This window comes from Papilio polytes, unplaced genomic scaffold (genome assembly GCF_000836215.1).
Source record: "Papilio polytes unplaced genomic scaffold, Ppol_1.0 DF824069.1, whole genome shotgun sequence".
Classification (NCBI taxonomy): Eukaryota; Metazoa; Arthropoda; class Insecta; order Lepidoptera; family Papilionidae; genus Papilio; species Papilio polytes.
In genome coordinates, this window is record NW_013525135.1 from 423,233 (window position 1) to 449,026 (window position 25,794).

Sequence of the window (25,794 nt, forward strand, 5' to 3'; positions counted from 1 at the left end):
TTTAAAATGTAGCACTACGTAATAAAAAAGTACCATATTTTTAAAGCGCTGCAGTATGAACAGATATATTTATTAATGCAAGAAATGCATTTGTTCTATTTCAACGGTCATTATAAAAACCCCCGTAAGTATGGAGGCTTAGAGCCAATTTCCACTAAGCTGCTAGCCACGCGATTCTGAATGCATACAATTGTCTTTTTATATTGTTTTATTTGTTGGAATGAGTACGATATGTATTTTGTCAATAATTAAATTGAAAACAGCGCCATCTAGTTTTAAATTAATAAATTGTAAAACAAAAGTTATAAACACCGTTGATTACGATGGGTGATAATAAACTTGTCATGTCGTAAAATGCGCTTCCATATTGTCCAAATTGTAAAATAATTCTAATAAAATGAATTTCATAAAAACCACCTATACTACTTAATTATTCTTCACATTATTGTGACATATTACGTATAAAAATTATTTTAGTAACACGCCATCTATGTATTGATGTAAACAACACAGACGACTTTAACAAAGTAAAATGAGACAACTATAATGTTTGAAATTCGTACAGTAAGTGCCTTAGTTTGCCACAATAAACCTACTAAGCAAGGATAAAATTTAATAACGAATATATCACATTGTTAATTCACAGTTTATTTTAAGATTAACATAAAACAAAATATATACAAATAATTCTTCACTTAACATTTAAAAATAACAAGTATTCTTATACATTGACTATGTATTTCATTATATTTTAAATAAAGTTTATTTGAAATTCTTATTGTTGCTATCATCAATGTTTGATGATAGTTGAGAAAACATATTCGTAACAACGTCGACTTTGTACGATATTTATTGGCGTACTTCACGTTCGATAGGGGGCGCTGATTAAAAACTTTTGATCGATGACAATACGACATTGCCACTGCTTTGAAGTTTTAAAACACAAAATATCATTTGAAAATACAATTATATAATTTCATTACATAACTATGTTTTTAATATTGTTTACATCGTATTATTAACAACATTAACAAAGTGGTATTTATTAAAAACAAAATTTCTCATAGTTTATGTACTGTACTGTACATTCTAACGAATAATATTTGTTTTTGTCACTATGTATAGAATAATATTTATCTAAAAGTCCTAGATAAATGTATTCCTAAATTCTTATATCGTAGAAGCAAGACAATCAAGATTTCAGTAGCATGGCGTTATTTATTAACATTATTAGTATTTATAGGTATTTTAAGAAAACATTAAACAACTTATAGAATATCTTCATCTCTCACCGTATCTATCAATAGTCATTACAGTCAAGGTACTCTTTTCTGATCATGAGATATTTTATGCAAGGCCTTCTTCTACTGCGATTCACTTTCTCAAACAATAAAACTATTGCTTAAAACCGCCATCTATCGTCATTCGATTAAAACTTGGTAACTTTTTTCTCCTTATATCTATCACTTGTGCATACGAGGCTTCTTAACTCAATTCGTACTATATCCGTATTTATTTCGTAGATCATAATATCGTAGCTTCTCTTTATTTACAATCAATAATCTACTATGTACAATATCTCCTTCAATCGAAATTTTAATTATCCTTTTTTATTTTATTTCTAACCTCACCGTTGCTTTGGAACGCACTGTAATTCTTATCTGTTATATGACCATTAGCTGTACCGTTTTTCTCTGAATACTCCTGACCGCAAGTGCCATTCTTTACTTCACTCTTTGCCTTTTTATCGGAGGGTTTCCCATAAGCCTTGTAGTAAAAGTCATAGAACAGATAGTAGAAGAAAATAGAGTTTGGCAGCGTGAAGACGACAGACCATCGGGGGTAGCCGCAGTCGTAGAACAGTAGTTGAGATGAATGGATGAAGGTTATGCAGAACTGGAGCTGGAAAAAAAGAAAAATTATATATGATCAATAGTTAAAATAAAATTAGAAGAACCCTAAAATCTAGGAAATTTAAAAGCATTTTTATAAGAAATGACGGGACAGCCGGTTGTTACATGTTACTTTTACTGGTTCATACATCACCTAATGTAAGAAGTTCTATATTTCCACTTTTCCTCTGGATTTGAAGCGAGAGGAAGTACGTAATACGTACCATTTGTAAGGTGGTGATGTGCCGTTTCCAGAACAAGAATCTCTGGTACTGAGGTCCCATCGCCGATAGCATGTAGTATGTATACATGACGATGTGGACGAAGGAATTGATGACACCAATCAGAGTTCCATGGCCACCCGGGTAGTACTTGGTGGCACCCCAAGAGATCATCGGCATCACCGTGTGATGGTACATATGCAGGAATGTGATCTGTCTATTCTTCTTTCTTATGACGAAGAATATCGTATCTAGAAGTTCGGACATCTTCGCTAGGAAATAGACATAAACCCCTCTTGCGACCTGAAATTAACAGATGTATTTAAAATTAGATGAAGGTTCTGGACTGGTAGAAGTACTAAACTTAAGACAAATGTATTACTCTCATAGCTTCAGGTGATCTTGAGAAATCAACCGGTTGACACTTCCAGCTGTAAGTCCTCAACCAACCAGCATCGAGCCCCTGTAAATATTTTACAATTGTTTGGTTTATTGGTGAGTAATATAGAATAATTTATTTGGGTAATGATCTGTCAATCGCTCAGTTTCATTGTCCTGTCCTTTTAGTTTCTCGATGATTGATGTCTCGTTAACAAGAGAAAGGGAAAGTGAGTGGTATGATGATGATTGCTTGTATTTTGGTCGTCATCAGTCGGACGACGTGAAAGCGTGCGAGTGCACGTGACCGCAGTAATCATATCCGCCGCTCTACCGCGACTTACTCTATGACCGATTATCCCAATTCTATTATATTTAAGTTAAATATGAAAGCATACATATCTAGTTGAATATATCTACGATGCATGAACGGTTAAATGTTAAAAAGAAATTTGTTTAATGATTAGATATAAGAAATGCTTTTTTAGGGAATTTGTCTTCTATGCATCACAAATTGCTTTTATATTACACATCCAAAAGCTTAGACATATAACTTTCTATTAAAAATCCTTTTGGTTTACTGTTATAATTCAAGACCGACAAAAGACAGAGATCGCTTTGTGCAGTTTTCTCGGAAATTTCATCACTTTTTATACAGAAATGAGTTTGCAATGTAGTCAAGGCATCAGTTTTTACATTTTATTATAGCTACGGCAGAGAAAGGCCATTGAGCGACAATGCACTTTTTATATTACGATGGTTCAGGATTCGAACTGGAAATGTAATTGAGTTGATAGATAATATTTAAACATCTTTGACCCTCGCAATCCTTCTAGAAACTTCATCTCAAATAAAAGCTTGCCAAATAAAACAACATTTTATCTCCAAAGTCAATAAATAAATTAACTTAAGAATATTCTAGAAAAATCGACAGCAACCTTGATTATAAACTAAATAATATTACAAACCTCGTAGAACAACCAAATGCTGAGAAAGACTTGGATGAAGTTGTAGATGACCAAAGTCTTCTGCAGCTGGAAGGGTTTCTTGTCGGCCATGTAGCGTGGGCCCCATTTCAAAGTGAAGTACAAGTACAGGCCGAGAATCGTCAGCCCCGGCACAGGGCTCGTTATTAAGAACCAATCATTCGTTCGCGGATCTGCGGAATCAAAGATAGAAATCATCAGATTTCCCAGAAGTACTTAGATCCTAAAGTTAGGTTAGTTCGTAGGAGTCAATGGGCTACACCATTTCTACATACTTAAAACAATGAAGATAACAAACCCATATATGTTTTAGTTTAAATAATCAAGGATTACATAGCCCTTAAGTCACTTTTTACTTTAATTGCTCTCAAAGGGTTTCAATTAAAAAATTTAATAGAAAGCTTTATAATCTCACCGGCTAATTCTACAAATAACCGATGGTAGGTCTTCGAGAAGGAGTTATTTGATAGCGCCATGTCCGTCAGATGTCACCGTCTTCTAGTGTTCACTTCTATACTGTCACGAGAGGCCCGCCCGCATCGCTGACAAACCCTCTGCTTTTACCTGCAAATTAAAATTAAAAGTATATCAATAGAAGATATATGCAGTTTAATTTGAAATATTAAGTAAATTCGAAATAATGAATAATAATTAATTTGTACTGATGAAATCGAGTAATTATTGCGCAAATACTAGACAAGGTTGCAACAAGTTACACATTTGTGGTGTTCCTTGAAAACATGCATCTAGAATATCACTTTTTAAATGTTAACGCTTAAAACCACTTATATTTACCTACTTACGTTTATGATAAACAAGTAATCAAACCGTTAAAGTGGTTATAATTTTTGCAATCCTCGTTCTCGAGGTAATGGACGACGCGGAAAAACCCATTTAATTTCCTGTCCTATAGCCTTTGATGTCCGACTGAACACCTTATGAATCTTACAGATCATCAGACGTCAGATTATGACGTCACGCCCACGTCATAACACCGTCACGGCTTTGTAACCATCATGCAAGTTCTTCGATCGTAAAACTCTGAGATAATATTGTCCAAAACATTTACATAACCCTTTGAATTTAGAAGCCAGCTTAGAAGAGCAATTAGTACCAGTAAATGTACATTTGCATAAAACGATTAGTGGAAACGGTGGAATTAAAAATAAAACTCAACATAGAGTAGACAGTCGAGAATAGAAAGAAAGATGCAAAAACAGCAATCAAATACATAGAAAATGTAATACGTGTTTCGGAAAAATACTGCCTACCTAAAAGATGTTAATGGTATATATTCACGTGGTCGCGACAATCGCTTTAATAACAGCAATCAGTACCTCTGATGGGGCAATAAGTAGACGCGTTAAATCATTCATAACTAGTTTACAGTCGGTGTCGATTGTAACGCAAAAAACAAATGCAATCAAGATTGAATTGTACACAACAAGGACATTGGAATTGCAATTAATGTTATTGTTTACTTTGTAATAAAGAAAATCTACCATTAATATAGTGTAGACATGCTAAACCACTGTAAAAGGTTAGTTCAATAATGAAGGAATTGAGGAAGGAAATAGGATTTAAGAAGCCCCGCCTTATGCAATAAGACCGAAATATTTGAGTTATTAATTATATCGACAAAAGACTAAAGATATGGAACACTTTTTCTTTAACGCCTTTCTAACATCGTATGTAGTTCACCTTTCACTTGTTTAGTTTACCGTATGATCTTCATTTGTTTTGACTCTCGGGACCTTTAGTTTTCTTTTATTTATTCCACTATACCGGTCCTAGTAAAGTGCCTGGTTTTTTTCCCTGCCCATTGGAAAAACACAAGTTTCATAACAAAAAGTTGTTGTTCATTACAATATCGATAAATGAAAAAAAAATGTAGCAGAAATAATTATTACTCTAATCTTACTAATATTATGCGTAAGTTAAAATTTCTAGCCTAAACAGTCGAACGGATCTATATAAAATTTGAGGTAAATGTAGAGCATAGTCTGGAAGACCACATAGGCATTAGCTTTTGTTTTTTTTTTTAATTCCGCGAGGACGGAGTCGCAGGCGAAATCTAGTAAAAATATTGTAAGTAATGATATATCACAACAACATATAATTTTGCGTACTACTTTAACTAACAAGATATATTTGACATAAGAAAATCAATACTAAAATGTAGGACAGGTTTTATGAAACATTAAGTATAGCTCTGTTGCATTGTTCCAACATACCTGCAGTCCTATATACTAGAATGGAAGACATGTTTAACACAATTATATCACTTTGTTATAACATTATGATAACATAAGTGTTAACACACAAAGTTATCATAATTTGTTCGCAGTAGGCGCGTGCTTTTGTCACGCTTGCGCCCGGTGAACTACGGCCCGAGCTTTCCACCAACCCCTACATGACCGCCATTTTGAAAGCAGAGAAATGGGGAACTTGTAGATACATTTGGTGTCGAAATGAGTAGTATTATTCGATGATTATAATGTTATATTTGGTAAACTAAGCTTAGAGTATTTTTAATTAAATTATTAAAGAACATAACTAAGTAAAAAACACTCGTTAAAGTTTTCTTTAATAAATGACATTGACAAAACACGTTTAATTAATTCAATTGGAAATTACGAATGTGTTTGGAAACGTATTCATAATTATGTTAAATATTTAGTTACTTGAATAATATGGAAAACAGAATGTAACATAACATTTTCTTAAATTAATATAATTCGATTTCGCAAAGGCTAATTTAACTGGGTGACCGTGAACTTTCTCTGAAAATACCACAGAGAGCGAAAACAAGACGGTTAATCTCTATTAGTTAATATTAACAATGTAAATATTTGCTTGATGGCATCTTTTTCCAATTTACATACAACGCCAAAATACGAAGATCTTCGACATCACTTCAAATGCTAAATCAGAAATCAAGAGTTTTTTTAGTCTTGTTGATGATAAAGCATAACCAAAATATTTTGCGGTCCTAATGATCTTTCTTACGAAGTAATAGAGGTGGTAATTGTGCGCTTTGTCTACGCAGCGACCAGTTTCGCCATCGACTCGCTCCGCTGGTTGTCCTAAATACTTTACTCGTAAGAGTACCGTTCGGAAATCCCTTCTCACTCTCGCTGCTTAAGCGTGTTACAAAATGTGTAAGCCTCTATAATAAATAGCTCTAAGGTTCCGTATTACACACGTATTACACTGAAAAAAATCATTTACTAAACCCTAATCTTATTTGATGTTTTTTTTTTATTTTCCATTGTATTTGTTTGAAAATCCTATCACTTTTGTGTTTAATGCGTGATATTTCCGCTTTAACAGGCGATGCATATTACTTTATGAGCAAAAACCTAACGCGATCTATCTACGCCCTTTCACTGTCAGGTCATAAACACCGACGCATCGTTATGTCACTGGTATTTCCTGGTGATCACGTCTGTTGCCCGCTGCCGAGTGGACGCCGACGATTGAACGCTGTTGACTGGACGCTGTGGACTGGACGCCGCCGACCAGACGCCAATGTAATGTAACGCGTTTCATCATACACTTGTAATTACAATTTTCACTATCGGTATTATGCTTTTACAGGTTCCAACGGGTGCTTATATTGATCAGCTTCAACATAAGAACTACATTTGAAGTGTACGAGAATGCCGTTTAGTACATTAGAAGTATTATTACACAAATTTTTAATTTAATGAATCATGCTGTGATTGTTGACATCTTACTCCACAAAGTAGTGTGTTTTTACGCTTTAAAATAATCTTTAGAATAACTTGTATAATCTATTGTTACACCAATGAATCCTTTTTATTTTCATTTTTCATGGTAAACGCAGTGTACTTTTAACTGTCATCGTCGCTATGACAAAACGTCCGATGTTACAAGTAAAAACTACAGAAGGAAAATTAAATATGAAATGTTAAAAGTAATATATCACCTTGCTTTTCTCCAATTTTCTCTAATATTTTCTCTAATATTCAGCATCAATGTCAAAGGAGAAAAGCAAATTGAACTCCTTTATTAAGAACCATTATCGGAATAACATTCATGTGCGAATCGCTACTTCTTCTGTAAAAATGTTGATTTAAATAACAATAGCCCACTATGCAATTTCAAGTTTTGACATTTATAATCTGTGGTGTACCGCACGAAAGGTTCATTTAGCGTCCTGTGTTGCGGTTTCCTAAGCACCTGTGCCGTATGAACCGTGTTTACGTTTAGTTATTTGTAATAACGACAAACATTTGTAATGCGCGTCCTCTTTCAAATGTTATTGACCTGAAATGTTGGCGCATAGTGATTTGTCGAAATCACTGCAAATTGAAATTGCACGCAAAAGTCATCGATCCTTATGAAACGTGCATTACTTGTGCATTACCAATAAACTTATCGCAAGAACATAATGTTAACATGACTACTTAACTTACGACTGAAGTAACTGTAACTTGCGACTGCGTCCGCGTCCGAATTATGTGGCTCATCGCTAACGTAGCTTTTTAATGGTGAAAGAATTTTTGAATCCGGCTAGTAGTTTTGAAGTTATTTCAATAATACAAATTTTTCGTCTTCACAACATAAGTATAGATATAAGATATCTACTTTAGATACATTAAGAAATATGTACCTAATAGACACATTATCTTAGCCACTTTAAGAATAATAATTTAACTAACTAAAGAAGATTTAATCATTTGTTAATCAAATTCAAGTAAATTTCTCCCCAACTTGGCTCGCAAACTATTTACAAAAGTAGTGACTGCATTTTTTTAATTTTAATTGTAAATTCGCATGAGCACTAACTTAAATATAAGATACTTTTTAGTATTACCCAATTCGCTAATTTATCTTAATTACGTCCTTGTGTTTACGAATTCGTTGCATTATCAGACATTGTCATATAAAACGGGTGGGAGTGTAAAGGCCGAATATTGAAACGACATTTAAATGTGTAACAGTGTTAAATGATAAGGCCACGCTTCCACTATGAATACTAAATTATGACGTCTGACTGGCAACGGCGCTTATTGAACGAAGTTTTTCAGATTCCACCAGCAGTCATCTGTTTTTAGAAGATTAGCTATGCTAGAAATGGCATCATTTCTCATACGTCGGGTGCGGCTAATGGACTAGTGGAATTTAGGTCTAAGTAAAGCTTCCGAAACCTTGACCAGCTTTTCTTGTCAGAATCAGAAAATGTTCAAGATTCTTGGAAATATTTGTTGTCAGTGTTTTTTATTTTAATTATCAATTACTAAAACTTTAACATTTATAATAATTCATAATTTTGCTTATATTAGCATGGTATGGGCATGTTATGAGGAGGAATAAATCGCATGTAACAAGCAGAACGTTAGTTATGAGTGTGGTACACCGGTAGAGGTAGACCTAGAAAGAGATGGATGGATTGCGTGAAAGATGACATGACTAAGAGGGAGTGATGACTGAGATGGCGTATGATAGAGTTATTTGGAGAACAAAAACCTGTTGCACCACTACGGGAGTATAATAAAGAGGAAGATGAAGAAGAACAAACAAGTGTAGACTTTACTGTAAGTATCATTAAAGTCTATACTTGTTTGATCTTTATCATTATTCAAAACATGACAGACCTAAGATCTTGTTTTCCCGCCCTAAAATATTGCATAACAAATTATGTTGATTTGAACAAGTCTTACGAGGTCAATGGAGTAGGTAATAGTTTTTAAGGAAGTCGCTTTACATATTAAAGGTCGGTTTGCATAATTTCTCTATGTTACAACATGGCTAACTAGGCCTAGCCGGATCGCACTTTTATGGCTATAAAAACCACATATTTAAACATATACAGGATATAATATATTGTCATATTGCACAAGTGCGAAAATATAATGTACACTTACGTAGTTTTTTAGCAGTACGAAAGCTGCGAATCTTTAGTTTGAGAATTTAAGACTTACGAAAGGTCGCGCTTTTACGATAACTATAAAAACCGTAGTCTTTCTGTGCGTTTACTTTATTAATTAAAGTTTTTAAAAACCATTTAAAATACTATTTGAAGATTGCAGAAATAATATTGTCCAAAAGATTTATTGAGGACGTTTGCAACTGCACAAAAATAAGCAAAGTTACGTAACGCAAATAATAACACAATTTATACTTAAAATGTCACATTATCACTTACTCCGCAACTTGCCTAATAAAATTCCTGACTATGCTTGTAACCTAACAACTCCAAGAATTGCAAATATTAACATATATTTAGCAAATAAGACTTTATTTCGTAAGCGATACGGTCGTTAATTCTAACTACGTCACCAGTAGACTTTGAACCTGGGCATTGCATAGTGTAAGTAGTAAAAGTAAGCAAAATAACACAAGAGTGTAATACACGTGCATAGAAAATATATGCCACTTTTAATATCGCCAATTGTGTAATTGAAAACTGCGGTTCGTGTATGACTGCTTGAAGTCCTCTAATCTACTGCTTAAAGTCGGAGATTCTGGCGGTGCACCATCTAAATAATTACAGCCATTTGAAAGTTTTGTACTCATTTTGACGACTCGGAATAATATATAGGACGCGGTTTTTAATGTTGTAACGAATGATTGTCGACCAGTACATTTATAATTGCTTTATATTAAAAGTTTGTAAAGCTATAACTCCAAATTTTTATGCAAATAAACCACATTATTATGTTGTTTTGAAGCCCGTGTTGACTGAGGCAGATATTTCTCTGCGCAATCCGATGTCCCAGTTTACTGAGATAGTATTTCATATCCGCGATTGACAAGTTTTTTCGTTGATATTTTGTTCATCAACGTATAAATAATTGCAACAAAAATAACTAATAAAATGTATTTTTAGGTTAAAATAAGATACAAGTTAGCTAACCTGTAAATCATTTCTATACTTACTAATAAAATAAAGCCTAAACACACCACTTCGTGGCGTAGGATGTCAGCAATCACAGCATATTTTTAATAAATATTTCGTTAATAAAAGCCCTACACTTACGACACGCTTTAACTTATATATTTTCAAGCTATGTAACTTAGGGGGTTAATAAATTTGAAAAAGATCTTCATGTGGGAAAGAGACAATAAGTCGCTGCCAACATCAAGGAAGCAAGATTGTCAAGGTTTGTCATGTCATGTCATTTTGACATTTGCTATTGATAATGTGCCAATTGTGAACACTAAAATAAAATTTTCAAAATTCCATGCGGATGAAGCCGCACGGGAACAGCTAGTGAGATAATATAGATAGAATTTAAATCGCTATGACAAAGATTTTTATTTATATGCTGTCATCAATCGGTATAATAGCCATTAAATAAATCATCAAAATGAAGAGACGATAAGATTGGAGTTAAATTAATGTTCTTCAGACTTAATATGTGCGATAAATGACTTTGGCTACTATTTGTAGATAACCGTGTAGTTTCTGTAATAGCTATAATTTAAAATTAAGGGCATCCATACGAGGTCAAGATAGATATAATCATGTTCCATAAATACCTTAGCAGTTGTTTTATGTTTTTTTTTACTTTCTCTTTAATTTATCAAAACAAAACAGATTTTGCATTGATATCTTGTTTTGTATTCGAGTTTGAATTAAGGATTATTTAATGGTATTTAAATTTAATTGAATATATTGCATTAAAATCGACAATTGGATGATACTCTTTTTTAACAGGAAGATGTGATTCGATTATTATTCTTTACTGGCTGTATTCGAACTAACTCTGAAGGTTCACGATGGAACGGAAAAATTATGGATTACCCTTCTAAGTCCTGCAAAAACACTAAAAAAACGCATCACCGATCTTTCGGTGTAGAAGGAACTCGGAAAAAAGACTTGTTTACTTATAAAATGTTTTTCCATCTGTGTAAAAAGTTTACAACATTGTGACTTATGAAAAACAGTGATTACTTGGTCCATGTTGCTCATTAAGTTAAAAAAAAAGTGTTAATTGGAATATTTAATTTAATAATTCTTATTAGAAAAGGTAAACACGGATGTACTTATATTTTTATTAATTAAATGATAACAATAATAAATAATTACATTACAAAATGTTAATTTAATATTTTAACTGTGTGTTTTATTGTGACTAAAATAGTTAAAAAAAGCTCCGAGTCATGTAAATTGGACATAATAGGATATGATCGCCCATTGGTCGAATTGACCGTAATTTATAATCAAAGGTTTTATTAAATATTCATTAAAAAAGCTTAGTACACTTTATGTACACATTGACTTAAAGACTTCATTTGCATGAGCGCTTTTATAACGCTTTTATAAGCGTTAAAAAATCGTTATAGAATAAATGCAGGTGTATATGTTCACACGGCAACGCTTATAATTCTAAAATGAATAATGATGCATTTTTACATCAAAATTTCCTCCCTTACACATTTAACTATTTTAATAAAACATTTTTCTCCCCATTTTATTTTCAATTTACTTCCCGTTTAATTTTATGGTATTTGAGAAAAAGATATCACGTATTTAAGAGGTGTGCGAGAGTAATGTGTTGGCATGAACGAGAGCGTTAAAATAACGCCCGCGCGAAAGGGAGCTGTATTAAATTTGATGTTCATTAGTAGGTAAATGGTTTTCACTTCACCTTTTAATATAATGTTTGTCAGTAATCAACGGAAATACGGTTTTACGTATGTTTTTATATTTAGAAATCTCAAGAACTTTACTCATGTAATAAGCAGTAAGACAATCAAGTGAAAGTGGTCGTCGTCTTGAAGAACAACTCTTGTCCCGTTTCGTGAAATCAAAAGGAAGCTAAAATTACGCGTTTATTAAAGTAGTACACATTGAGTGAGGTCAAGATCTCGTTCTTAAAAGTTTCTTTAGACGAAACAGTCTTTATATCTATGGCATTAAATTCGCTAATTGAATATCAATGTTTTGTCGCGTGTTACAAAGACATTGAGAATTAATTGTCTAGCAATATTACTTAGAGACCATTTTCGTAACCTCTAAGATAACTCGTCTGTTTATTGACTAACAGCATACTTATTGATCTACTAGACAAAAGACAGAGGGCCTGTCCTACCACTGGCTGATAGAGGCTCAGATAGCTTAAAAATGATGTCACTGTCAGATAAGGGAACAAAATCCGATAAACAATACATTTTGCACGTTGGATTGTTATCAGAGAGTTTACAATTTGGTGCGACAGGCCCTAACTGAAAAAAAATTGTTTAATTGATCACGTGTTTTAACTATACCGCTGGTGATTGATAATGCTTTCGGTAAAAGTACTTTATTATTTACTAGTTGTTGCTGCCGACTTCGTTCATATTAAATAAAAAAAAAAAATGTATAGCCTATGTTAATCCGTAATAACAGCTTTTAAATGGTGCAAAATTGTTTGAAATCGGTCAGTAGTTTTTGAGTTAGTTTAATTCTAGTGACTGTAAAAAAGGTTGACATCTGTTTAGTCTAAAATGTATTTTAAACACTGTCTAAGATTTTTTTATTTTAAAGTCCTTAATGACGTAATTTACCTAATTGTGGCATTCACAAAGCTTCTTTTAAATGACTAATTCTTAATTTTTTTTTATTATAAACATAACAAATAATCTCTTTACCTATTTCAGCGATAAGTAAATAAGATTTATTCCTATTATATAAGGTTTGAGACGGATAAGTTATTTCATAAATGTTGTCTTCTCAAGGCTATAATTGTTTACTTCGTTTTAAAGTATTTAACAACATAACAAACTCGTATTGCAGGCACGGGACACATTTAAAAGTGAACGTTGTACACGTAACAGTATATTAAAAAACAATCAAACTGTGTTAAGGGAGCATACAGACATCCGAATTTGCGTTATTGATGCTTTATAGAGCAGAACACGCGGACAAACAAGTGTCTTTTCAACTCTGGGTATGAGTAACAGCGCTTATATTAGTTCAAATGAATTATTGGTAAAGACAGCTACACCTTCAGTTTTAACTGAACCGTTAATCTCTACAGATGACGTATGTAGGCAAAATTCTAAACTGTGCAGTTTAACTGTCAGTCAAAATTTTGTCTATACGCGTCAGTCATCATCATCAACTTGCCCTTATCTTACGGAGGGTCGGCACAGTATGTGCTGCTCTTCCATACATCTCTATCAGCCGTCATACCTAAATCCACTCCTTTCTTAAGCATATCTTCTTTCACACAATCCATCCATAATTTCTTCGGTCTTCCTCGTCCTTTGTAGCCATCCACATTTATTCTTAACACTTTCTGGTTTATGTCCCCATCGACTCGTCGCATAAATGTCCATACCACGCTAACCTTTTGCTTCTAAATTTATTCGTCTATACTCGTCAATATTAACTGTAATGTTCGAATATTAAATTGTGCAATTAAACTGATGATGTGCAGCGGGTATTAAAGGATTTGTACTTTTGTACAAGTTACTATTAAAATAGTAACTCTACAAGACTGCGATTTAATTTTCCCAGATAATTCCTATCGTGACCTACTTAACTATGTACACAGTAATGTAAGGCATAGAATTATTTTGTACTAGCTGTTGCCCGCGACTTCGTCCGCGTGGTATTAGAAAACATACGAACTATATAAACAACAAAAAGATACGTATCCCTCGGGAACCGGACATTTCTCGGGGATGAACCTTATCCCATGTGTACTTTGTTTTATACCTGTGTCAAATTTCAATAAGATATCGTAACTATTTCCTGGATAAAAAGTAGCCTATGTGTTCTTACAGACTATACTCTAAACCTGTACCAAATTTTATCGAAATCCGTTCAGCCCTTTAGGCTACAAACGCTAACAAACATCCGTCCATCCATCGAAACTTTCGCATTTATAATATTTATATGATTATATTTGAACCATAAATTATATTAACAATACAAATACAATTCTGATCTGATTAATCGTAATAAGAAACAGCCTATATCTTTGTAATGCAAATCAATTGTCATACGTAAAAGGTGTGATTATAAAATCGATAACTCTTAATTATAATTAAATAAGCGATTGTCCAAATACATGAAGATAACTTGGCTGTGCCAAGCTTGCCTAAGCATTATGTCAGGTGGACAAATATTACCATCAGCGCAATTCATTCCAAAACTGGGTCGTAAACGAAAAAAATCATAACTTTCTTATAAATTATACTTCTAAAAAAATAATCAAAAAAATTAACTAACCTTTGATTATCGTCCCTTAACACTTATGTCTTAAAAAAGCAAAGGATAATATAATTAATTAAAGTGAACACTCGCGTTTAAATGTCGGACAAACTTTCTGACTGCGGACGCGGTCGTTCAACGTGGTATCTTAACAATAACTGAAATGTGTTCTATGATGGAGTGGAGCTTGCGCCGCGCAGGCCGCCGTGTCTAGAATCTCCGGATGTACATCTACAGTTTATGCAACCTCTTTTACTACCGATCTGCAAGATGACAGTTTTTTATCGTCAATTTAATACGCGTTTGAAGAATGTTTGCCTTCGATTTGAATAGCGATTTCTTGACATTGCGCAAAATATTGAATATTTAACATATCATATTTATTTATAACCATGTTAAAACAAAAACCGTTTTTAATGTTAACAAATAATGTTTTTGCCTTGATCTGTAAAAATGCAATAAAAGTCGGAGGTTATTTATTAAAAAACAAATAATTAGCGACAAATTATGTCAGTAAAATAAATTTTGCCTTTCTCGATATTGAAATAAATTATACTTATAAACCTCCTTTACGTGCTATTTACTAACAAGGCTGTGATGATATTGGCGGGAACACTTTGAATGCTGCGTCGCGATCAAAAATTGGCGGGAATTTGCGCGCTATGTGAGCTCCACCAATCAGAGGCCGTGACGCATTTGGTGCAATCAATTCGATTGGTTGGTGAATGAAGGACTTACGATCAATCGTTACTAGAAATTATGATCTCAATTTTTTTCTCAACTTTCGGAAAAGCAAGGATAGAAAAGAAAAAAAATTGCATTTATATACGATATTTTTGGACAACGTATAAACAACGTATGAATAAGTCTAATTAAATAGACACATTGTAAATGTGGTCATACTAGCGGTTGCAGCCAAATAGATCGGATATGAAACAATAACTACAATGTTCGCAGCGGAAAGGAAAGTGCAATGACCTCTTTATTTATGCTGATTTTCATTTTTCGCAATAGACATTGGACTTTGTGTATTTTTCCATATTAATAATATCTGACTCGAAATCCAACTAATTGGAGACATGATTGCAGAATCAAATATATGTAGTTTTATAAAAAATGTTCTCGTTATTATTGACTCAAGTTGTATTCATTAAGTTATTGTATTCAGTTAAGTTTTCCAAGGTCGGGAAAATGTAATGCATAAAAAAAAACCAACTACTTATGGCAGATGTCAAAATATCACCTGAAATAGCAAATCTAAATTCAAAATTTAAACTGTTAAACGTTTGGAAAGCCATCTTTTTGATAATAGCCCTTGAACAGAATATTTTATTCATATACAGTATATTATATATGTATGTATTTTATGTAATTCTACACAAAAAAAAAAACATGTCATAAAATTATCCTACACCACTACGACACTCTATATATGTTGTATTGTTAATTGTAACCAGTGCACCCGCGGACAAACCAATTATACGAGTATGGCTTTTGCGGGGCCATATTTGTGCATATTTTTTAATTTGTCTCATGTAATATTTTCAATTAAAAAAAATGTGTTATTGCTATTTGAACATTCTAATCTAGTTATAACATTTTTATCATATTTGATATAAACATAAAAATAAAAAGGTGATACGAAAAAGTAGAATGTACGAAAGAAAGACAATATTTAACGTAACAAAATATTTGCATCTCAAATACACTTAACATAATATTAACTATGCGAAAGTGACAGGCGTTGTCGTAAGGTTACTGACTATACTGTGATCTTATTTATTGAAAATATTTATATAAATACGAGTAAAAGACAAAATCACTTAATAAATTAGTTTTAATTAAAATAAAAATAATTGCTTAACTATTTCATTTTTTTTTATTTTGACAAATAAATGCAATTCACGCAGAGAATAATATAAAGATATTTCTGCGTATAATGAATGTTTTAGGAAAGAGTAGACGCCTAGAATAGACGAGAAAGGGACATTTTTAACTGAAGATATGCTTAAATGAAGGATACAAACTTGTTTCCAAACGTTTTCTTAGAACTTTATACTACAACTAGCTGGTCTTGTGCGGCTTCATCCGCATAAAATTATAAAAACTTCATTTTATTGTTTACATTTCTCAAATTCTCAATTGCAAATGTCAAAATTACCGTTACCATAATAACCTTGCTTCCTAAATTTTAGCAGCTTGTAGTTTATGGTCTCTTTCCGACTTCAGGTTTTTTTTTTTCAATTTATTTATCTTCAAAGTTTAATAGAGTAAATATATACCCTATAGCGTGTCGCAAGTATAGGGCTACTTCAAAAGAGTTACTTCAAAAATATGGTTTGATTGCTGACATCCTTTCCACAAAGTCGTGTGTATGCTTCGACAGACCGAGTATTAATATGACGCTTCTTCTAGACTAGAAAGATTATTTCCTATCTAAAGACATTCAGGATATCGAATCAATTACTTTTTAAAATTCCATTCTTATTTGCTACTTTTAAATTATTGTCTGCATCACGTTGTTTCTTTTCGTGATTTCTACGTGTTCTGTAACTTTTGAAGTAAAAATTAAGGAAGAGGAAGAAAAATGAGAATAAAGTTCCCAATGCGAAGTAATGGAAGCCGAGAGGCAAAGGGCACGGAGTCCACTTCTGTTGGTAGTAGAGATTCGTAACCGCCAATACGAATTGTACCTGAGAATATTAAAAAATTTAATTAGTGACACAGTTAATAAGAAGATGCTTAGAAATATCAGGCGCTTGGTTAATATATCTTTCGTGATCACTTAAGAAAACAAACGACGATCAAATGCTCGATTAGATTTCAAATAGAAATTTCATATTACAAATTGATCTTGTAACAGTATTACAAGAATCACACTATTAAATAAATAAATAATAAATAAAAAAATATATGTTAGTTACTAATTTGTGATCTTCGTGAAGTAGATTCAAAAGAAATTTGACCTTATTCAAAGTATTAGATAGAAACATAACATAGTAATCTTTGTAATATTATGAAGAAGAAAGATTTGTATTTTTTTATTTTTGTATGTATTGAAATAACTCAAAAACTACTGCTCCAATTGAAAAAAAAATTTCGCCATTTGATATTTACCAACCATTATAGGATTATTCTTAACCGTCACTACGCTCTGTCCCCACGTGGAAACAGATGAAAATAAAAAGTTTCATCCGTTCCACCTTTTGCGACGAGGGGACGGTTGGAACTTACATTATTTAATTTATTACAAAACGGTTCCATCTGTCACCTTATTTGTGATAGTGGGACTAAAAGATGTGACGGATGAAACTTTTTATTTTCACGTGGGGACAGAGAGTGGTGACGGTTGGGAACAATGTCCATTTTATCTGTGAGTAACATAAGCTGTATCTTTTATTATTTTTTTAATCCACGGAGACGAAGTCGCGAGCTCTAGCTAGTTTAATTGTAAAGATTAATTAGCTCACCAATTGCATCTTTGTCAAATGTTTCTTCCACCAAACATATCTGGCATATTGAGGTCCCAGACAGGATATTCCGTAGTAGGCGTACATCATTACGTGAACGATGTTGTTCAACAGACCGGTGATAACGAAATGGTCAGTCGGTAGGAACTTGTAGTACAGCCAACCCCACACCACCATGATGCTGTGGTGATATAAATGAAGGAAAGACACCTGATTGTCTTTCTTGCGGAGCCTGAAGAACACCGTGTCAAGTAAGTCCAAATGCTTCGCAACAAAATAGGGGTAAATATTGTTTCTTACCTGAAAAAGAAAACATGCTTGATTACTTACAACAGGAATATTAGATGATGATGACTACAGAGATAGAGGAAGACCAATAAAGTGTGGATAGATTGTGTGAAAGAGGATATACTTAAAAAGAAATTATAGATATGACTGCTGATAGAGATGTATGAAAGAGTAGCACATAATGTGCCGATCCTCTGTAAAACAAAACCAGATTGATGAGAAATAGTCAATGTTCTCAAAATTTATTTTGATTACTTTGCGTGAAACGTAGATAAAAATAATTCGCCACTATAAGCAAAAGATTGTGTTTTTCGATTACTATTTCGATATTTAGAATCATTTTGGAATCATATATATTAAAGATGAAAAATAAAGAATTAAAATAGTCCGAATCTATTTGTACTGTCATAAAGTTAATAAAATGTGCTTACCGTGGTCATCATTTCTGGATTATTTTGTGGGCATCTGAATGGAAATATGCCGAAATCCCAAACATAATCAATATACTGAAAATACAAATAAATTTCTTGTATCATACTCTTTTCTGGACTTAGATAAATTCGTATGTGATTGATTATAAATCAATAAGAATCCACTAATGTGCCAAATTTAATCTAGATATGTTTAGCAGTTTAGGCTACAAACTCTAACAAACATTCATCTATCTAAACTAACTACATCATATTCCTTCACTATCTCAAATATCCATTGGCGTAGATCACCTCGGTTTCCCTGCAACTCGTTTCCTCCGTTCTCTTAAAGGACAAAAAAAAACATATAACAATGTAGGACTACTTACAATGTACACCATATATCCGGAAAAGACTACTTGGAAGGCATTATAAAATAACAAAAGAGACTTCAATTGAAACGGTTTCCTTTTCATCATGAAGACGGGAAGCCATTGCACGACGGACAAAAGATATATCGCTACAACCAATCCTGCCGCGCAGAGGGCCCGAAATGCTGACCAATTGTTTGGTACTTAAAAAAGAAAAATACGTTTAATTAATGCTAATAAACCTCCTAAATAATAAAAAAACAGAAACAAACTTACTTTTAACATATTGAAGATAATTTTCCTCCAATACTTCCTCCATTTTGATAACAACTAAGCACTTCTTTCAAATTGAATTCTTTTTCTAACTCCCTTCACATAAATTTGTAAACTGAGCAATTAAAAAATAAATCGCCTTTTATAACAAAGGCAATACAAATCGATAAATGTTTTATTTATTTCTACACCCTTGAAGTTTTGACGCAAAAGACGCATGCGTATCTGTTTATTTTTATTACATATTGCCGTGCGACTTTACCAGCATGAAATTATGAAAACTCTAAGCAGTAATTACATTTGTAAAACTTTAAATTACAAATGTCCCAATTCAAATGCACAAAACGAAGACCTTTGCCATTAGATAAAATTACAGTTACGATGGCTATCATTTTCTTTTTTTATAATAAGCGACCGCTGCCCATAAACATCCGCAATTGCAGATGCGTTGCCTACCCTTAATTGACGGAGGAGGAGACGCACATGAAGAGGGCATTTCCCCTTCCTATGCGTCTCCTCCACCGTCAAATCCACTTTCCTTTCCGTTCTTTCCTCTTAAGCAAAGGGTGGAAAGGAAAAGGGACTGAAATTAGGCCTCCGGCACCACACTCATCAGACGAAACACGGTATTGCTTCCACTCCACGCCTGTTTTCTGTGTGGTCGTGGTATTACACCGGGCGAGCCGACCCATTCGTGCGAAGATGTTAAAGCGGGCTCTACCATGCTTCTTTGTTGCTGTTTGTAGTTTTTGTTCATTTCCCGCATGACATTTTTTCCAATTTATTCACCCTCTACATTAAATAGCGTTTAACAAATACTCTGTCATAATTGTAGGGTTTTTTTAATTATGATTCAAAAGCAGTGATCGCTGATAACAGAGATCCTACAAAACAGAGTGTGTTTACGCTTTCTTATATTAGTAAAGATTATATCGAACAGTTCTGACGACTTCTCCTATATGAGGATTAGAAATTGTAATTTTGTTTTAGCATTTTAAAAGTAAAAATATTCAACGTATTTTGTCTCTTTGTATGTATTGGATTCACGTAAAACTGCTGAGCTGATTTTAAAAATTCTTTTTTATAGTTTTTTTTTATTTCTGCGCGTATAAAGTCGGAGTAGAGTAATTAGTATTTTTTTTGTTCAGATAAAAACTTTACTATAAAAATAAAAGGAAGCGGTCAATAGTTTACTGTTTTTTTTTAATCTCATAATATAATATCTTATTGAAATTGGATTTCTAATAGTATACTACTAAGTTTTGGTGACAGTATATACTTAAAAACTAAGTATAACAGTACAGACAGCATGCTAGTAACTGGCTTGCGAGCTATTTGAACGTGCCAACTACAGGCATGTGTAGACTATATACTACAGATGGTTTTGAAACAGCTAAATGCTACAGTCATGGAAGTAGAAGTTGGGTTCGAGAAGGGCTACGAAACTTGATTTTGTCACGTAGGTTCTGGTTAACTGGCATGCAAGTTACTGTTCCATTCCAATGATATATGTATGAGAAACATTTTTTTTTAATATTTATCCCAGAAAATGCTGACAATCATACTAATATTATAAATGTGAAAGTTTAGATGGATGGAAGGATGTTTGTTAGAGTTTGTAGCCTAGACTGCCGAACGGTTCTCAATGAAATTTAGCATACATGTAAAGGATTATCTCGAACAACACATTTCTTGTTTTTTTTTTAATACCACACGGACGGAGTCGTGGGCGAAAGGTAGTCTTCAATAATTTGCCGGCATTGAAACTATGTTTTATTTCTAGTCAAAGGTTTATACTTAGTATTCCTATAATTGGTTAAAATATTTGCTTTATGTAAATACAAACAGACATCGCCTCCTGCGAGCACGTCACGATATAATTACGTAATGTCAATGAATTTAAAGTCAGTACACGACCTGTAATAAATATATAATTAAACATTTCAATTGGTGTTACTTAATGTCTTAATTACTTTTATATTAAAACGGTAATAAGATTTAGGCAAATATTTATAAAAATATCAATACTAAGGTAATAAAATGTATTATTTTAAGACAGCTAAATTAGTAGGAAGCGTCTTCGCCAAAGCAAATTGTAGATGTACAAACACTGAACAGAGTGACCAAACACAAGGGACTGGTCTGTGATCTATTATACTTCGCGTAATTCCGAAATCGGGCAATACAATTTGGAAACACCTATTAGGAATAGTAAGAAAGATTATTGCTCGCGACTCTAAAAACTAAAGCTAGATAAGTATATTGTATAATCTTTCTTACTAATGTTAGTTTATATGGATGGATAAATGGATGTTTGTTAGTTTGTAGCCTAAGCTGCTGAACGGATCGCGATGAAATGTGACATAGATGTAGAGGATAGTCTGGAACAACACATAGACTAACTTTCGTTTTTTTTAAATAAGACTCTAATTTTAAAATGTAATTAATCGTTCATTTATGGTTATTCTCTCGGTTTTCCGAAAGACAAATTTGCCGTAAGCAAATATTGCCTCTCATGCATTGGTAACGGTCTATTTGCTTAGATCATAAATCAACGTCTTTTATTTGCCTCTGCAAGTAATACTGCTAGGAACACAACTAACTTTGTTTAATAACTAATGAATTTATAGTGAAAATAAAACTCCAGATTTGCATTTTTAATTATTTTATTTTTAAACAATCGCTACATATAAAGTTTTTATTATTGGTGCATTGGGTATTTATTTCATTTGATCGTTTGATGTAACTTTTAAGGTAAAACTTCATAAATAGGACAAAGAATGAGGTTATGCTGATGACGCAGAAGTAATGGAAGACAGATGGGATCGGGCACGGCGTCAACTTCTGCTGATAGTGCAAGTTTGAGATCACCAGGATGAATTGGATCTGTAAATAAACGTTTTTTAATATTTTTTATAAAAGTGGCAAACTAGCAAGCGGGCACCTTTAATCGCCGAAATGGCAAAGCGACCGCTACCTAAAGACATCCTCAATCGCAGAAGCGTTGACTACACTTAATCGACAGAGGAGAAGCATTTAAACAGGATATTTCCCTTTCTTATACGTCTCCTCCGCCATCAGATACACTTTTGCTTCCAATCTTTTCCTCTTGAAAAGTTGGTGGGAAGGAAAGGGAATAATATTAGGCCGCCAGCAACACACTCATCAGACGAAACGCGAAATTGCTCCCGCTTCACGCCTGTCTTCTGCGTGGTCGTGGTATTACATCGAGGGAGCCGGCCCATTCGTGCGAAGATTAAAGCGGGCTCTACCACTGTTAAATTAATTACAGCATTTTTCATTGCACAGGTAAATTCCCTGTTAACATCGAATGAACTAGAAAAGATTTATTCAATTACCAGTTGTATTTTCGTCAAATGCTTTTTCCACCAAACAAATTTAGCGAACTGAGGTCCCATTGCTGATAGTCCGTAATATGCGTACATTATTACATGCACAAAACTGTTCATGAAGCCAACGCCTACGAAGTGGTCAGACGGTTTATGCAGATAGTACAACGTTGCCCATGTCACCATAATACAATGATGGTACACATGAAGAAATGTCACTTGATTATCCTTTTTCCTTAGCACGAAAAATACTGTATCCAACAGATCAATTTGTTTCGCCAGGAAGTACGGGAATATATCTCGAGTCACCTAGAAATAATTTTACGATTAAGAAAAATGTCAAAACGTATTGAAATGATTTTATCTTTATTACAAACCTGTTTTAAGAATTCTCCTTGTGGACATGATGTGCAGATAATGCCGTGTTTCAATATGTAACTTGTATACTGGAATATTAAAGTACATAGAGTTTATGTATTTAATAAAAAAGTTTTAATCAATTTAGCGACCAGTATCTAAATCTATATAACCTATACCTAACGACAACAAAACGTCATTTAAGATAAAGTTGTGTGGATTTACTTAAAGTATACCATAATCAATAATTTAAAATTGTCATTTTTAACTTAACGATAAGAAACAGTTACTTTGCAACCTAATGATAGTAACAAGTAACAATTAATGTGCGTCGTAAAATACTTCACACTTACATGAACTCGGAATATAAAGTCCTTAGTATTTATGCAAATACTTTATTGCTCAAACAACGACCTTTAAATGCTTACTTACTCATTACCTAAAAGTACAGACAAAGCAATGCTAAAGGGGTTCAAATCTGCCAATGAATCTGCCTTGAACTATTAGATTAAATTTCAGCTTAGTAAAACGGTTAATACTAGTTTTTTCCCGCGATATCGTCTGCGAGGAATAATAAAGAAACAAAAGTAATTCAGTAGCGTCTGTGGTCTTCCAAAATCCATTCGGCCGTTTAGGTGACAAACTCTAAAAAATATCCATCCATCTAAACTGTCGAGTTTATAATTTTTGGAGGATTAGTATTACAATGTTACTTTTACAGTTGTTTTTTTTTTGTGGTTTTCTTAACTTTACTTGATGTATATTCTATACCAGATTCATAAATAAATAGAAACTTACTATAAAAACAAGATACGCTGAATAAAACACTTGGAATGCATTATAAAAAATCAATAATCCTTTCAACGTGTACGGTCGCCTGTTCTTCATGTAGGCAGGTAATATCTTTAAAACCAGGGCCAGATATGCGCCGATCACAAAAACTAAATATACTATAGTTTCTGGAAGTGTCCATATTTGTAGGGAGTCTGGAATTCGAAATTTTTTTTAACTCTTAAGAATTGTTGACGTGAAATTTCAGGTTTTTATAATGGTTTCGCTGATAGAGTTAATTTCTTGTCTATATATCGAAGGGATCATTCATATTTACAATAAATTACGCTTTCTGTAACTAAGTAAAGTAAACTAGATTAACTTCAAAATGTACCTTATGACATAATTAAAAAAAAATCATTTTATATGAAAAAAGTATTGAAGAATCGTTACGAACATTTTCGTAATAAAATTTATTACTAGTAACAAAATTGCATTAATGTAATCATCGTGACTTCAGGTTTTATTTAATTACGTAATATAAAAATATTTTTTTTATTTAAACGCATTTTATGTGTCGCTAATTTATATTCATTACGTAAAACAAAACAACGTGAAACGTTAATAAAATCAGCAATTACTTACAATCAATCGCTTCCTTTGTATTTTCTATGATTGGTTTATAACTTAAATCCATTATATATTTTTGAAAAATCAAGAAAACATAGTATTCATTATAAAAATTCTACAAATTTTTTTATACATTCATGAGATCCTAATCCAGTCTAAATTAAATAGGAGAGAGTAATTGTATTTATACTAAACGAAAGTGGTAATCGGATGAAGCAATGCTATCACTTTTGTATGTTAATTTTGTGTTCGATTTTCAATTTATTACAAATCAAATTAATTATACAAGACCTAAATTAAACCCTGCATTATATCTTTATTTGTTAATTAAACTGTTATTTGAATTAAATTTACTCCACTCCTTAGTAATAACTTAACAACCATTAATTTAACGTATCCCTTTTCAGTTCTGTTTAACAAATGCTCATCAGTTCTTTCAATTCATCGTTCATTTACATCTATTTTTTTTTTTTAAAAAAAGGTGGCAAACGAGGAAGCGACCACCTAAATCCACCAAAATGGAAAGCGACCGCTGACCATAAACATCCGCAATTGCAGATGCATTGCCTACCCTTCATTGACGGAGGAGAAGACGCACATAAAGAGGATATTTCCCCTTCCTATGCGTCTCCTCCACCGTCAAATCCACTTTTCCCTGCCATCCTTTCCTCTTAAGAAGAGGGGGGAAAGAGAAAGGGACTAAAATTAGGCCTCCGGCACCATACTCATCAGACGAAACGCGGAATTGCTTCCACTTCACGCCCGTTTTCTGTGTGGTCGTGGTATTACACCGGGCGAGCCGACCCATTCGTGCGAAGATGTTAAAGCGGGCTCTACCACTGTCAAACTACCACTATTTATATCTATCTATACTCTATACTATTATAATAAAGCGTAAACACACACTTCTTTCTTGCCTAAGATCTCAGCAATTGCAGCAGATTTTTGAATAATTCCTTTTTTAACAAAAAGCTTTCCACTTACGTCACGCTTTAGGCTATATATTTTCACGCCATTAAACTTAGGGAATTTTGGATAAAAACCCTAATGTGGGAAAGAGACCATAAGTTGCTGCCAACATCAAGGAAGCAATTGTCATTTGTGCATTTGAATTTTGACATTTCATGCGGATGAAGCCGCACTAGAACTGCTAGTTTGGTATTAAAATATTTGAAGATAAAATACAAAGTTTAAATAAGTTTTTTTTTTATTTAAGTAAAG

At 33.0% G+C, this 25,794-nt stretch overlaps 3 protein-coding genes across 4 annotated transcripts; all 3 read right to left on the reverse strand.

Annotated features, from left to right (window-relative positions):
- Positions 1-636: 636 nt before the first annotated feature.
- On the reverse strand, positions 637-14,827 carry LOC106100114 (elongation of very long chain fatty acids protein 7-like). 2 transcript variants are annotated; one of them, XM_013278851.1, is made up of 6 exons: positions 14,672-14,827; positions 3,893-4,041; positions 3,460-3,650; positions 2,496-2,576; positions 2,117-2,416; positions 637-1,902 (listed from the first exon to the last, which is right to left on the reverse strand). In XM_013278851.1, the coding sequence occupies exons 2-6, from the start codon at positions 3,951-3,953 to the stop codon at positions 1,597-1,599; spliced, it is 939 nt and encodes a 312-aa protein (XP_013134305.1). In that variant the 5' UTR covers positions 3,954-4,041; positions 14,672-14,827; the 3' UTR covers positions 637-1,596. The 2 variants fall into 2 exon arrangements, with proteins under 2 accessions (XP_013134305.1, XP_013134306.1); XM_013278852.1 differs by lacking the exon at positions 14,672-14,827 and adding an exon at positions 5,712-5,840 and having other exon boundaries at positions 1,242-1,902.
- A 2,285-nt stretch (positions 14,828-17,112) lies between these two features.
- On the reverse strand, positions 17,113-19,511 carry LOC106100076 (elongation of very long chain fatty acids protein 4-like). Its single transcript, XM_013278812.1, has 5 exons — positions 19,469-19,511; positions 19,087-19,166; positions 18,843-18,917; positions 18,124-18,423; positions 17,113-17,346 (listed from the first exon to the last, which is right to left on the reverse strand). The coding sequence occupies exons 1-5, from the start codon at positions 19,509-19,511 to the stop codon at positions 17,113-17,115; spliced, it is 732 nt and encodes a 243-aa protein (XP_013134266.1).
- Positions 19,512-22,016: 2,505 nt separating this feature from the next.
- LOC106100077 (elongation of very long chain fatty acids protein 7-like) lies at positions 22,017-24,640 on the reverse strand. Its single transcript, XM_013278813.1, has 6 exons — positions 24,589-24,640; positions 23,971-24,158; positions 23,193-23,261; positions 22,825-23,124; positions 22,153-22,351; positions 22,017-22,051 (listed from the first exon to the last, which is right to left on the reverse strand). The coding sequence occupies exons 1-6, from the start codon at positions 24,638-24,640 to the stop codon at positions 22,017-22,019; spliced, it is 843 nt and encodes a 280-aa protein (XP_013134267.1).
- Between the last annotated feature and the right edge of the window lie 1,154 nt (positions 24,641-25,794).